The 13,992-nt window shown below is 52.1% G+C and overlaps 8 protein-coding genes across 8 annotated transcripts; 3 read left to right on the forward strand and 5 right to left on the reverse strand.

Moving 5' to 3' along the window:
• Nucleotides 1-926: 926 nt before the first annotated feature.
• Nucleotides 927-1,757, forward strand: J4E84_007841 (uncharacterized protein; the record flags this gene model as incomplete). Its single annotated transcript, XM_049390419.1, has 1 exon — nt 927-1,757. One exon carries the CDS (start codon nt 927-929, stop codon nt 1,755-1,757), a length of 831 nt encoding a protein of 276 aa, XP_049241879.1.
• A 475-nt stretch (nt 1,758-2,232) lies between these two features.
• Nucleotides 2,233-3,387, reverse strand: J4E84_007842 (uncharacterized protein; the record flags this gene model as incomplete). Its single annotated transcript, XM_049390420.1, has 3 exons — nt 2,233-2,397; nt 2,457-3,124; nt 3,192-3,387. 3 exons carry the CDS (start codon nt 3,385-3,387, stop codon nt 2,233-2,235), a joined length of 1,029 nt encoding a protein of 342 aa, XP_049241880.1.
• A 439-nt stretch (nt 3,388-3,826) lies between these two features.
• On the reverse strand, nt 3,827-4,317 carry RPL44 (40s ribosomal protein L44e; the record flags this gene model as incomplete). Its single annotated transcript, XM_049390421.1, has 4 exons — nt 3,827-3,901; nt 3,952-4,017; nt 4,068-4,168; nt 4,221-4,317. The coding sequence occupies 4 exons, from the start codon at nt 4,315-4,317 to the stop codon at nt 3,827-3,829; spliced, it is 339 nt and encodes a 112-aa protein (XP_049241881.1).
• An 838-nt stretch (nt 4,318-5,155) lies between these two features.
• J4E84_007844 (uncharacterized protein) lies at nt 5,156-7,283 on the reverse strand (the record flags this gene model as incomplete). Its single annotated transcript, XM_049390422.1, has 2 exons — nt 5,156-5,741; nt 5,830-7,283. 2 exons carry the CDS (start codon nt 7,281-7,283, stop codon nt 5,156-5,158), a joined length of 2,040 nt encoding a protein of 679 aa, XP_049241882.1.
• Nucleotides 7,284-7,827: 544 nt separating this feature from the next.
• Nucleotides 7,828-8,727, reverse strand: J4E84_007845 (uncharacterized protein; the record flags this gene model as incomplete). Its single annotated transcript, XM_049390423.1, has 1 exon — nt 7,828-8,727. The coding sequence occupies one exon, from the start codon at nt 8,725-8,727 to the stop codon at nt 7,828-7,830; it is 900 nt and encodes a 299-aa protein (XP_049241883.1).
• A 544-nt stretch (nt 8,728-9,271) lies between these two features.
• J4E84_007846 (uncharacterized protein) lies at nt 9,272-9,925 on the forward strand (the record flags this gene model as incomplete). The annotated part of the gene is made up of 2 exons (XM_049390424.1): nt 9,272-9,320; nt 9,405-9,925. 2 exons carry the CDS (start codon nt 9,272-9,274, stop codon nt 9,923-9,925), a joined length of 570 nt encoding a protein of 189 aa, XP_049241884.1.
• Nucleotides 9,926-10,089: 164 nt separating this feature from the next.
• Nucleotides 10,090-11,471, reverse strand: J4E84_007847 (uncharacterized protein; the record flags this gene model as incomplete). The annotated part of the gene is made up of 2 exons (XM_049390425.1): nt 10,090-11,047; nt 11,110-11,471. 2 exons carry the CDS (start codon nt 11,469-11,471, stop codon nt 10,090-10,092), a joined length of 1,320 nt encoding a protein of 439 aa, XP_049241885.1.
• Nucleotides 11,472-12,654: 1,183 nt separating this feature from the next.
• On the forward strand, nt 12,655-13,671 carry J4E84_007848 (uncharacterized protein; the record flags this gene model as incomplete). The annotated part of the gene is made up of 5 exons (XM_049390426.1): nt 12,655-12,706; nt 12,755-12,838; nt 12,900-13,239; nt 13,296-13,386; nt 13,450-13,671. 5 exons carry the CDS (start codon nt 12,655-12,657, stop codon nt 13,669-13,671), a joined length of 789 nt encoding a protein of 262 aa, XP_049241886.1.
• Between the last annotated feature and the right edge of the window lie 321 nt (nt 13,672-13,992).

Consider the following 13,992-nt stretch of genomic DNA (forward strand, 5'->3'; position numbering starts at 1 on the left):
GTTCCGCTCCTCAGCCCACTAAAACCTGGTTTACCCTGCTATGGCGACGTTGTCAGCGCCCAAGATCTTCCGCCTCTACCGGTTTTACGATAAAGGATCTTCATGCCCTTGCAGCGGCAGGGCCATGGCCCGCTCTGCTTTCAGGAACTCCCCTCCACTCCCACGACGCGAACCCATGACTATCCAATCGCCAACTCCTCCGGCCTTGCTTCGGATAGTCACGCTTCCACCAGCGTCGCCTTCTCCGATCGAATAGCCACGCCGAACCCATCCTGATCGAGATGATTGGAAATGCCTCGTCTCGTCAATATGGATCTTTCCACCCCATCGGCTGCTGAAGAATTTCGCCGACATATCGCAACACCAACTCAGCCCTAAACCTGCTGTGGACTCTAACCACTTTTACGTATATTGGAATCGTATGACACGCTTTACGCAGCCCTACCCAGGTGTAGTTGGGTTTTGAGTTTGCACGTGATGTTACAGAAGTTAGCTTGCTGATCACGACACCGACGTACCCATACATGAGCTCTGCGTTATAAGCCGGTATGTTGGTCATAGTCTGGTCGAGTAGATGACACGGTTTAGTTTCGGGACTGAACCCAAAGTGAAGGAGATGTAGTCGAAGTCAGCCCCAGTGAGTGCAAGAAGTGAATGGCGTGTAGGGGAACATGGAGGTAATGACGCATTCACCCGAAGAGTGCGGGCCTGTTGGGTGAGAGACGAGCTGCATTGCTGTATTGCTAGAGTGTAGGTGAAGGGAAGCACCCCCTTCCAGTTTAGGCGGCGCAGAGCGAACCTTGGAACGACAACCGGCCACTAGTCAACCGAGAGTCTCAAGCACAATTTCTTGTGTCAATTACAGCCCCAACCCGACTGAATTTCCTCATATCCCGAAAACAAGTCTCAACCACTATCGCACCACGATGGCCAACACCTCGCTTCTTCTGGACTTGCCGGCCGAGCTCCGCAACACGATCTACCAACTTGCTCTCACCCACTCAGAGCCGCTGCATTACCGCATGCCTAAGGATGGTGAGGACAAGCCGTACCTCTACCATCGCGAGGCACCTTTCCAGCAGGGGGATGACGAGAAGCTCGTCGAATACAACCAGCTCAAGTATGTCAACAAACAGTTGTATGCAGAGACTGCTGGTTTGGAGCTCAAGTTCAACGACGTCACATTGTCTGAGGGTTCGGGACATGAGTCTCCGTCCGACATGCTTACTGCCTGGGTGTCGTCGATGTCTATTGCCAAAAGGTCCTGGATTAAGACCATCAGCATCACATGCGACAAGTATGATCCAAAGTGCTTCGATAGTGAGAGAGCGGAGGCTGTCGCACGCCTCGCCCGACTCTGCAACGACATCCCCACTATGAGAGTCAAGTGTTATAACCCTTTCTGGACATACGCCAACCGCCGGCACTACGACGTTGTCTTCTTCTTTATGGCGGCTCTATCCATTTACTATGCATACCGTGGCGAAAGCACCAAATACCTTATTTTCGACGAATCCGAACATACTATGTTGAAAGAATCCGGAAAGAAATGGAGAGAGCCATGTAAAGGCCCAAAAGTACACTTGGCGCAACTGCAGGCCGAGAACTTAAGGTACTTCCCCACCTTACCTGCGAACTTCACAGTACCCGTCATCAAGGCAAATCACAGAGTTGCGGAAGATGGCGAGGTTATTCTAGAGGCAGAGCAGTGGATTGGCAACAAGTACTTGAGAGAGTGGATGGAGTATGGTATCTAGAGAGAGAACCGGAGGGTGTCGCATCTAGTCGACAAGGCCTGAATATATTCTCGGTCTCCTGCTGGGATCCGGTATCTCGACGATGATACCTGGCCCTTGGTTTCCATATCCACCTCATACAAGAAAAAACCTGAACAGGTCTGCAGACTACATGACACCACCAACTTGCAAAGTAGATGATCTAACGTCAACGTAGACTCCAGGGTGTTCGGGTTTTTCCTAGGTTGGCGTGTATCGAAAAAGAGTCACGATACTGATAGTCGGTCAAGTGGGGTAGATTGGTGCTTCCTCTTTGTTTTAGACAGCATGCTAGCAGCAGGCTGAAAAGCCTTGAAGAAATACTACACATCTTCGATAGTCATTCCGAGTTCGTGTCATAGTCTCTAGTGCTCTAACAATTCGTCCTTGATACAGTGGATGTGTAGTTGATAACACCATGTACAAAATCAAGAGCTACCATGCCAGCTCAACCGCGCTACTTTTTCTTTGGTACCTCAACGAGTCCCCTACTCTCCTTTATCCGCCACTGGATAGCTTTCGCAAGCTGATATAGCACCTCCAACGTCGGCATAGCCACACCAGCATCCTTACCCGCTCTCAGCGGCTCGCCCAATAGGTTCTCGAACTCGATGAAGTTGCCCTGTCGACATTAGCACCTCCGTCTCCCCACATGAAACGCAGACACAGGAAGTAACTCACCTTCTCCACATCCTGCTGCATACTCGGCTTCAAATAGCTCTCCAGCGGATCAATATGAATAGTCGCCTCAACCACATCCTCCGCCAACTCAACACCACAAACCGCTTTCGCAGCCGCAACTATCTCCCGCATAGCCGGTCGAACAAGTCCATCCAACGCCCCATCAGCAAGTCTCAGCCGTCCATCATCCAGTCCCGTAATCGCACAGATGGGATTCAGACAAGCGTTGAACACCAATTTCTTCCACCTGTCATGCAAGACATTAGGCGAGTACTGACAATCCGTCTTCCCACCCTTCCCATACAACTCCACGAACTCCTCCGCCCGACGTTCCGGTACAGCGGGATTAATGTTGGAAGTGGGAAAAGCGCCGATGAGAAGCCTGTCGCCTTCGTCTTGGACGATGTGGCCCGGTGAGGGTTCCGCGCTGCCGATCATGGAGATAGCGGAGAGAATGGGAATGTTGGGATGCGGGCGCAAGAAGGGCTTTTCGATGTTGAGGCCATTTTGCAGGAGGATCAGAGTGGTTTTGTTGCTGTTCTTGGGGAGGGCTGGCGTGATTAGGTCGACGGCGGTGGGGGAGACGTCGGGGATGTTTTTGGTGCAGAGGACGACGTAGTCGTATGGTGGGAGGTCTTCTTCGGTAAGGTTGGGGATGGTGTTGCGGACTTGGGTGTGTTAGCTTCTTGTAGTTGCGGATCGGCAGGTGAATCGCTGATAAGGTTTGCAACATACCAACGCTAGGTTTCCATTCATCCAATCTGCCATGGTCGCAGCTTTCGATTGTGTATCCTTTCTCTTTGACGACGCTGTAGTTGGACCGTAGCACAACGGTTACTGTTGCGAGACCGCCGACTTCGAGGTTGACGGCTGCAATTGCACCGACTGCGCCGCCGCCAACAATGAGGACACTTTTCTTAGTATCAGCCATTGTGTGAGGGCAATCCAGAGAATGACGGAGACTCACATGAGAAGTAGCGTCAAAGCCAATCGACAAGATAGGGCGCGACGCGTTAGTGGGGTGGAGGGGTAGCCACTACTTAGAAATGACTCCGTCAGTAACGATCCGCGCGGCTGTACCTGCTGCATCCAGAAGCCATCACTTGGCACCGATCACGCTGTCACTACCTGCGTTAAGTGGAAATGTTTTGCGGTCCCTTCAATCGAGCTCCATTTGATGCATATGTAGGTTACAGTCCGTAAATTCGTGGCTGGTGACCTTTTGTCGCCAGATCTTCCGCCTCACACGCCTTCATTCTTATCGCACTGATGATTGATGCATTGCTTGAGTCGAAGGTAGAGCCGTCCATTCCATCCGCCCGAAGACTACGCCGAGAGCCCAGCAAAAGAGAGAGAAAGAAGGTACACGCTTAGAAGACGAGAGCGGCACCCTTGGTCTTCTTGTCACCACCGAGCTCGAAGTGCTTGCATCGCTTGAGGGCGAGCTACGAGTATGTTAGCGATTGCGAGGTGGAAGAATGTGAGCGGACCCTACCTGTGCCTTGGTCTTGCACTGTGTGCACTCTAGACGGAGAACGACCTTCTTGGTGGTCTTCGCTTTCTGCATGGTGTTAGTACTCATCTTTTGAGCTCGAATGCGTGCGATCGTACCTTGTGGAAGACGGGCTTGGTCTGACCTCCGTAACCGGATTGCTTGCGGTCATAACGACGCTTACCCTGCGCGAACAGAGAGGCCTTTCCTGCCTTGTATTCTACACAGTCTCAGTATACGGGTATGCGAGTGTGTGGACGCGGATCACTAACGGGTGACCTTGTGCTGGGTGTGCTTCATGCACTTCTTGCCCTTGCAGTAGGTTCGGCGGGTCTTGGGAACGTTGACCTGGGAAGTCACAGTCAGCATTCAGGCTCAATGCTTTTGAAATTCCCAATTTCCTGTACTGGCGACGAATGGGAAGCGAGCGACCGACGTAAGCGATGGCGAGGGATGTGCGGTGATGCGGAGGTCGCGATTGAGATCATCCTGGTGAGATGTTGCCACCATCAAATGCCAGCATCTACACTGCGCCCGACAGCTGGGTTCAGATGCGGCGCGATACCAAGGGCCCGTGATGGAGTACGTGTTGAGTCGCCGCCTCTTCAACGCCAAGGTCCTCACATGTCCCTTCGCACCCAACAGCCCTTCGTAAGAGACGTTGTACAATCCCAACCCTCTCAGCATCAAGTGTCTTCCGCCACATCTCGGTCTTGTAATGGAGTATCGTCGTGTAGAATGTCGCGGGGTCGGAGAATTCGCCTCGCCATCGTCATCGAAGATTCGTGGATTCGTTCGCTCGTCGCACCGGTCGTGGTCCTTCGCAATGTCTCTGGCAACAAGAATGTCACTCACCATTTTGACGGATTTTGCTCTGTGGTTAGTATGAGCGAAAAGTTGGCGGTGTTGCTGGAGGTGTTGTGGTCGCGCTGGGCCGATATTGCTAGCGTTGTGTGGGCTTCGGCTAGGTTAGTAAGCCGAGGCCTGCGCCACTCACCAGCCACAGCCAAGATGTCGAGGGCACGCACCAGACCATCCCCAAACATATTCACTAGTCATTGAGTGTGTTGAAACGATGAAGTGCAGTCGAAGTAAGAAGTGTATTGTGGTATCATGCGTGCCAAATAAAGTGCAGATCCCTAATCATATATCATCCTTGACCCATGAACCCGCGATGGGAAACAAATGAAAGCTGCGAGCGTAACGACTAGTAAATCGGATGTCCCTCCTCCCACTTCTGGGCCTCCTTCGTATCCTTGGATGCGGAGAGTGGGCTGCTACCCATGCCAAGACTGAACCTGCCACTCTCGCGCTTCTCAGGGCTCCGTCCGTCGTCGATGCGCTTCACAGGGCCGACCCATTCCCACATGCGAGCAACGTCGCCGCTCGCGGTGGTTCGGACACCTGCACGGATGTTGCTGTTCTTTTCGACCTTCGCCTGCACCCTTGTCCATAACTTCTGTCGGCGAGATGCGTTGAACTCAGTCCTCAAGACGTCATCTCGCAGTTGTGTCATACTGATACCCTTCTCCGCGCCAGGGTCATAGTAGCTCAACGCGGCCTGGTCCTGGAGTCTATCGTATGCGTCGCTTGCGAGTTGCTTCGCGCGAACTTCCATTGCTCGGTTACTGGTGTATGCGTACTTTCCGTACGATCCAGTGGCAATCAGAATGAGCATCGTTACAATTTGGAGAAGATGTCGTTCAAAAGATTCTCGGAGGGATCTTCGGACGCTGCAGGAGAGGGAGAGCTTGGCGAGGGAGGTGGATGCGAGACGTCGTCCGCCTGTTGTTCTGTTTCCAAGGAAGAGTAACTGATTAGTACAATTCCACGTCAGATATGTTGCACAAGTGGTTGGAGAACTGGAAAGGAAGTACTTACCCGTCGGTGCTTTCGACTATCTCCTCTCGCATAGTCAATTCAGGAAAGGCTCTGTCGAACAGCTCACTGAACTCCTGGTCTGTCAAGCTCTTGCTCTTTTGAGAAGCCATCTGCTGCTTCAGATCTCCTTCGCTAACTTCAGGGCTTTCCACTGGATTCCCTGCCGCATCTGGTTCCCCACACTCATACTGGGCCTTTCGTTGTCGCAGAATCTCCACTGCCTTGTTCGCGATACCGTTCACCTTCCGCGTCTTCTCGCTGTCTGGCTCACACGTCGGAGGGAGAGGAACCAGGCCACCGAGTGACAGCGGATGGTCCTTCATGATGAAATCGGGATCGCACCTCAGAGTCAACCCGCGGAAACACTGCGCGTGTGGTGGGCAGGGCTCACACTGCGGGAGGAGCTGATCTGCCCAGCTCGGTAGCTCCATACCACCAAGTCCAGTAGCATCTCGTCCGATGCCACAAAAGCCAACATCGATCTTTTCCTGTCGCCAGACGCCAGCGAAAGCGGCTGATGCTGTGAGGAGTAGAGTTCCGGCCATTGCTTTGATCGTACCAGTGGCTTTGCCCTTTTGCCTCCGTCTGCGTGGAGGCAGAATGTCGACCTCGCCAGCCTTTGCACGCTCGCGCACTAGTTCAAGTTGCTCTTCTGGAGTGAACTCCTCGCCGGCATCTGCAAGATCGTCTTCCTGATGCTGTGTACGTGGGTCCGCCACATCGAACGTTCCACGTGTAGGTACCATGATGCCCTCGTCTAGTTGTTCAGCCTTGGGTTGGACGGTCCTCCGGCGGTGCGCATCGCTCTTGCGCCGCTCCTGCTGACCAAATCCAGTAGTTCTCCTACGCCGGTCGCGCGATATGGTATCTGGTACTGCAGGAGAGCTTCCGCTTTGGAACGGGTTTTCCTGGGTGAAGGGGCTGGCAGCGTCGTTGCGATGCCATGCTTCAGGCTCAGGCGTGGGCTCTTTGGGTGCAGGAGTGACGCTCTTGCGTGTGCGTCTAGCCGCAGGCCGCTCGTCCACCTCGGGCTCAAGCGCTCTGCTGTGTTTGGCAGGGACAGCGCGCGCGGGTGTCTTGGCGCGTGGTGCCGGCACCTCTGCCTCCTCTGTTGGCTCGCGCGTTGTTCGTCGGGTTGTGCGTCGTGTCTTCGCAGGCGTAGGCGCAATAAGTGTTTCGTCCTCGGCGTCGTCTGTCTCAACCGTACTGGCTGAACTGGAGGGGACGTCTACGATGCCCCGCGTCGATCGCTTCGTGTGTGCCTGCATCCGCTGGACTTTGGACTTCTGAGGGAGGACCAGGTCGACGAACATGCCAACCAGAGCGGGCTTCTTTGCCGAGGACGGATACGTGACGCCATGTCGCAGCAGGATGCTCCTCAGTTCCGGGACCGTTATCTTGCTGGGGTCAACGCCATCTTCATAGTACCAGTATTCTCCGCGCGCGTCAGCCATGTCGATGTGGTGGAGTCCTTTTTTGTCGCGGAATTAAGTTTACGGTTGAGCGGGGCCGGCGACCGAGACAGTTGTAGGGCGGACGTGAGATAGGCGTGGGTTGGCTCGTGTGGTCGCTGTGATGGGCGATAGGCAGACTTGGGAAAGTCTGCGCAGCTTGTTTGTGATGTCACCGAGGCAACTGCGGGCCCGTGCGCTGGCCGCGGCTGCTTTCATCTCATTCGCCTCTTTCATCCACTTGCACAGGGCAAACATCAAAGGTGCCGATGAAACAAAGAAGAATTGTGAACGACGAATCATTAACCAGTCGCCTGACCTCCTACGCATGCGAATAAGTCAAACATTACCACAAAAACAAGACCCTGTGGAGGCTACATCAACAGCTATGAAGACACACTCATCGCGAGTTTACACTCGTCACCTGCAAAGGACGGCATGACCGATGCGAATTACATGGACGAGGTACATGAATGCTTATAATTGCTCATCAATTCGCATCTTCTCGCGGGTTGTTTAGAGTAGACATGATCTACCAAAAAATCCCTTATAGTCCCTCCGCTACCCACTTCCTTATCGCCGCTCTCCATATCGGCGAAAGATCTTCCCCTTTATCGTTGAAGTGAGTTCCTGTGCGTATGGAGACTTCCTCCGATTCTAGGATATCTTCCATGGGGAAGAAGTGCAAATTATCCGCCCGTAAACTCTCATGTAATGGTTGCGACGTCCCGCCCGTTATATCAAATTTGTTCCACCCTCTTACGATCTCCACCCCTTTTTCTATGACTGGTCTGGTGTTCGGTTCCATAGGCCAGAGTTCGGTCCTTGAGTCACCTAAGAGATGCTCTGATAAGGCAACCCCAAGTGCGATTACCATGAGAGGATCGACAGGTCCATTAGAGGCTGTCTTCAGCACTTTGGCGCTGAACATTGACCATTTGTGTTCCACGGTAATATATGGCATCTGTCTGCACAGTTTCGCTAGTCGACACATGTTGGCTTGGTTGTCGATCTGTGTGGGGACCTTTTTGCCTGGATTATTCCTTTGCGTCAAGTACTCGTTCACATCAGCGTCGGTATTTTGCAGAGCCACAGTTCGGAGCCATTTGTGTTTCTCTTCTGGAAGTGATGCGAGAAGCGCAAAGAATTGTTCGGTGGCAGTGGTCTTGCCTTCGGCCCGGGTAGAGATCGTGATGGTAGTATTGAACTTCAACTCAAGGTGTGCGCACTCCTGGTGTAGCTGTTTATTGACATACTGTAGCTGATTGAGCTGTTTGTGGCCGGAGGTGTCGTTTGTCGTGTACTTTAGCGTTGCGTCTGGTGTGGTTAGGACGTATTCGTAGATAACGTTCCGGAGCTCGGGAGGAAGAAGGAAGAGGCGGCTCTTGGTCGCTGGTTTTACAGCTTCCGGTTTCGACATAAACGACCAGATGAAATCTGAAAACATGTTCGACCTAATTGGCATGCTTTCCGCGTTGGTAGAAGATTTGGGGAGCAGATTACGTTGGTAGGGGTTGAGTGATTGGTGGATTCGTGAGTATTTGTAGATCAAGAAGAGTTGTGATGTGGTTGTTATGTAGAAGGGAGGAAGCCCTTGTATATGTAGTAGAGGGTTACAAATAGTGAACGCTCGTGAGTGAAACTCGCGATCGATACGATCCGACCCAACAGTGTTGTCAACGTGAGGCTAACCACTTCAACAGAGGCAAAGCGCGATCCAGAGCGTTTCAATTTACGAGAGAGTACTCACTCGATAGTATTGTGGATGAGTTGAATGCAGTGACCTTTTTCACCTAAAGTCTCTAGTGGCTCATCCCTTTAAAGCATCCCACTTCCACCCCTCGAGTGCTCCTCTCCTCTCCAAGCAGAATCTAAACCCACCCATTCTCTACAAAAGTCTGCGCCTGGTACTTAATTTCGACTCGAAGACGTTACTCTAGTTTACCCAGAAGAAGTACGGTACAAGCAGACAAGCAGACCAATTCAACAACATGTCCACGGAATCGCCCCTGCTCCAACTCCCGGGTGAACTACGAAACAGTAAGTTGGAGCTCTGGAGTGATTTATCGTTCCTACGTCGACGTTGAATGGTGCACTGGTCATGCGCTAACTATGCTATTCCAGAAATATACGAGCTCGTGCTCACTTCACCCAGTCCGCTCTACCTTCACTCGCCGGAAGCACCCCGGCAGGTTGTGCGGCGCTCGGATAATCCCGTTGTACTAGAAACATCGTCTCCCGTGAAGCGCTACGTTGAGTTCAACAACCTCAAGTATGTGAACAGGCAACTTTACTCGGAGACTGCGGGCTTGGACTTCAAATACAACAGCTTCAAGGTTAAGCTTGGGCGTCCGAAGCCTGCACAAGATGGACAAGACACCGAGATCTTGCGAGGTCCGAGAGTTTGTAAGGCATCTCAGGTTGAATTCGACAGGGGCTATTTGGATGACATTAGCAAGAGCGCATCGTCTCAGGGACAGCGCCTCAAAATCATCTGGCAGCATGCTATAAATCTCTGGGAAGATGCATGGTGGGATCCTGGTTGCTGGGAAGGTCCGGGATATCGAGTAGAGAACGAAAAAAGAATTGAGAATGGTGCGACGCCACGTCGAGAGCCTTTTCCAGTAGAAATGGGTAACCAATGAGGCTTTTCCGAATAGTCTAAACCTCCGTTTCCCTCTACAGCTTGCTATCTCGTAGGCGTTTATTACTTGAGGCTTGAAGGGTGAAAAGTTCCGGGGCGCGATTGTAGCTTCGTGTTGCTTTAGTTGCTCTACCTCTGAAAGAGCTCATACTTCACCATAGCTATCTACCTCTCTACCCCCTGTACAGCCCTCGGAATCACATACGCGGCCCATTTCTCCTTGCTATCCGCCTCTCTCCATACATCCATTCCACCTGCAACTCCATTCTCATCAATCTGCCAATCGCCTCTCTCCACCATACCCGTCCAGCTCTTCAACACATCGACAAGACTATGATCATGCGGCTCCTCAAGCGGCTGATATCCAGGACGATACAAATCTACATGGCTGTCTTCACCACCCTTTTTTCTCCCAAACTTGCTGCCATCAGTCCTCCTTGCATAACCATTTGCTCCAATACCAAAAGGTAAAATCAACCTACATTCGTCCTCGGCTGTCGTCTCCCAATGTGGGACAAGATATAGGCCCGCAGTATGGGTTCTCATACGGTCGAATCCAGGGAATGGATTATCTATTTCTTCGCCAGTGACAGTGTTGGGATTGAAGCGAAATAGGAGGATAGGAGGCCGGTCGGAGGTAGACGAGAGATAAGAACCGAATGGCTGATCGGAGAATGTGGAGGTAGTTACTTCGAGACCTGGGGCTATGTTTCGGAAGCGTGGGCGTCGTGCCTGTCGGAGGAAATCGTAGGTGAAGTTATGGGGAAGACTCATGCTTTGAAGTATGCTCTCTTCGACCAGCCCATGTACAACTTGTTCAGCTTCTGCGTGCTCGGCCGTGGAAGACATCCGAGTTTCGATAGTTTCTACTAGACGATTGAAAGCCTCCACATTCTCTTCCAGCATGGATTTGCTGTACGGGATAAACTCCCAAGGGTCGTAGCGCTCATTGCCAGATTTTTCGTGTATAGCTTTGGGCGCAGCAACGATCTTCCCTTTCCGAATCTGGCCCAGCCAGAACTCCAGAGCGGTTTCCAATGGGTACCACACTTTCTGTTCAAAGACCTCATCTGCGTCATGGATGGTTGGGCTCAAGATACAGAGGTTCGCTTCTTGATCATATCTGTACGACAAGATTAGCACATTCCGGACCAAGACAGTATGCGGCTGTCTGATTCAACTTACACCAGTCCGCACCAGTGACCCGAGAAGTTGTTCATCTCGTAGAGAACCAAAAGATTGCCATCTTCTCCATCGTCTGACCAATCTTCCGCTTGCTCAAACATGAAGTTTGGCGAAGCGAGATTTTGTAGCCAGTAGAAGAAGGATAGATCGACTACACTTTCAGAATAACCAATAAGTCGAGCTTCTTGGAGAAACCGAACAAGATCAGGCGAAAGCTGGGGACGAACAGCCTCGGCATCATCGCCAAAGGTGTCGAACCATGTCTTGCAGGTGGCTTCGAGAGACTCTGGACTGCGACCTGAGCTGACCCAACCGTGGCGCAATATCTCATTGTGCAGCGCGATGCATCTTTCGACATCCATGATCAAAAGTTAAAGTGAGACAGCAAGGGCGGAACCTCATGGCGCGATTGGGAACGACATTCATCGTAGCGCAGTTTTTGCTGTGCCTCAGTCCATGTGGGGTGTAAGAGGCCACCGTGTGCACGACGGCATGAGACCAATAGACACTAATCCCTGAGCGGCTAGTACCAACAGCGGTGTTATGAAAGAGAGCTCTTCGCGCTGCAGACAACTCTGAAATGCTTTTCAAATGCCAGGTAAAGTCTCGTTCATTCTCCAGCGATAAATCTTGCTCGGTCCCTCAAAGTGCCCACGGCTGGTGACATGACTCGCGTTCCGCCCAGCCCTCATAGGCGCAGCTCGGAAAATCAACTTCGAAAAAACAACGCCACTTCCTTAGCGTCCTCTCCCCAAGCGGGAAGCCGCATCTCCGTTTGCACCTGGGTCGCAGCTGCTGCGGTTCTCCTTGACGCATCGAGGCGTTGGCGTTCTTCTTTCCAGTCCCCTTGGTAGATCTCGGAAGATGCGGCACGGCAAGTGCGCCCGCGCCGCAACCAATGTCATGCCAAAGGCATCCATTCACATATCTCAAGAAACAGTTACACTTAGCGACAGACCTTAAGTTCATGTCACCATCCGAAATTACTGACAGACTCACCATTCGAAGCTTTCTAGCTCGCACTAGTTGTGGGGTAGGCCTCGGCTTAATGTAGCTTAATCTCGACACCCTGCCAGATCGACCTTCCTCCATTAACAAGCCCGCCATCATCTCGTACCTGTATGGACTTAACTCGCCGGCATCGAACCATGTGCCGCGGACGCGGTGACGAAAACCGGGTCGCCATCTCCGCGTCTGGCTGAGACAAGGCGCAATGTGTCCCGGACCGTTTGGCCGTTACTAGGTCCACAACTATATGTGAAAAGGCGGCGAAAACATATAGATTGATTGAGAACAGTGGTCACGCAGCGCACATTGAGCACATACTCAATGTAGAATGCCGGACATGTGCCTTTTCCCCGATATTGATGTGCAGCGCTCTAAGCACGAAATGGACGCCTCGCCTCCAGATTCGGGTCGAGATACTTTAAATATTGGCTTGAGGCGGTCTTTATATAGCGTCATGAACAGCTCAGCTGTCGGTATCTCAACTGCCAGTTGTTACAGTCTCTCCAAACAGGGACCTTTTCACTTTCAGTCGTCAACATGTTCGGAAAGGCAGCTATCATCAACGCACTCGTGAGCGCCGTCTCCGCCGGTTTGTTAGCACACAATTCGCATGTTACATGTTATTGACTAGAGATAGGCACAATCCTGTGGGATGGTCGCTTCAACGACATGACCACTTCCTCTGATCTGGACAAATGGTCCTGGGCAAACCAAGTGGGCAGTAAGTGCTGCAGTCAAGCTACACAGCGAACACAGCTGACGTTCGCTTCTTTCTCTTTCAGACTACCAGTACTATATCCACGGCTCAGGTGCTACCACCAAATACGTAAACCTCTCACCGAACTACAAGAACTCCGGAGACACTGGCAGCAAGCAAGGTGCCAAGATCACAATCGATAACACAGCGAAGTGGAACAGCGACATGTGGAGGACAGAGCTCATCCCCCAGACTAAGGCTGCTATCAACCAAGGCACAGTCTACTACCATTTCTCGATCAAGAGGTCTACAACCAACGTCCCAAGTGCGACGAACGAACACCAGATCTGTTTCTTCGAGAGCCATTTCACGGAACTGAAATACGGTTGGGTCAACGGAGAGTCTGGCACTAGCAACACCAACCTGTGAGTTGACGCACACGTATCAACCCACTCCAGGTTTCATGCTAACTCTAATGCAGGCAATGGATGGTGGGTGGCCAAAGCAAATGGAAGGTCGAGCTCAAGGCCGACGAGTGGCATAACGTCGCTTATGAGATCAACTTCTCCTCCGTAAGTCGCATTCCCATACAAACTGACATGAAGCATCCACTGACTTTGTACACCAATCTCTAGAACCAAGTCACTTTCTGGCACTCCACCGGGAACAGCACGCTCACCAAGACTGCTGGACCTTTCTCCGCCAGCACTTCCTCCAACGGCGCTGACTGGCATCTTGGTGTCCTTCGCTTGCCCCGCCAGGGTAACGATGGAACGGGTGCCGAAGACTGGTTCTTCTCTGGGACTTACATTGAGAGCGGCCCGCTCACAACGTCGGTTGCTAGCCCTTCGGCATAGATGCACTTCACGGGGTGACTGTAGAGTCGAAGCGCGTGCACATACTGTAGCAATTTGCATTTAGAACGTAGCATTGTAGAGCTTAAATCGTATCATTGTAGTCCGTGAGCTATTAAACCCAAAACACTGCGCTGTCGGTCCCTCCATCCGCCTTTGTATGCTGCAAGCATGCTGTCCAATCTCCGTGGCTCTAATACCCCTTCTCAAACCAGTCTTTAGCCATAGGTAGCAAGTCTTCGACCCTATCTCGCAAACCTGGCATCAGCTCCTTTCGTTCAATGCCATCTTCGCGAAGAGGCCGAACCACAACCTTGTCCAAAT

This window comes from Alternaria hordeiaustralica (genome assembly GCF_023758085.1).
Source record: "Alternaria hordeiaustralica strain BMP 2776 chromosome Unknown scaffold_18, whole genome shotgun sequence".
NCBI classification, from domain to species: Eukaryota; Fungi; Ascomycota; class Dothideomycetes; order Pleosporales; family Pleosporaceae; genus Alternaria; species Alternaria hordeiaustralica.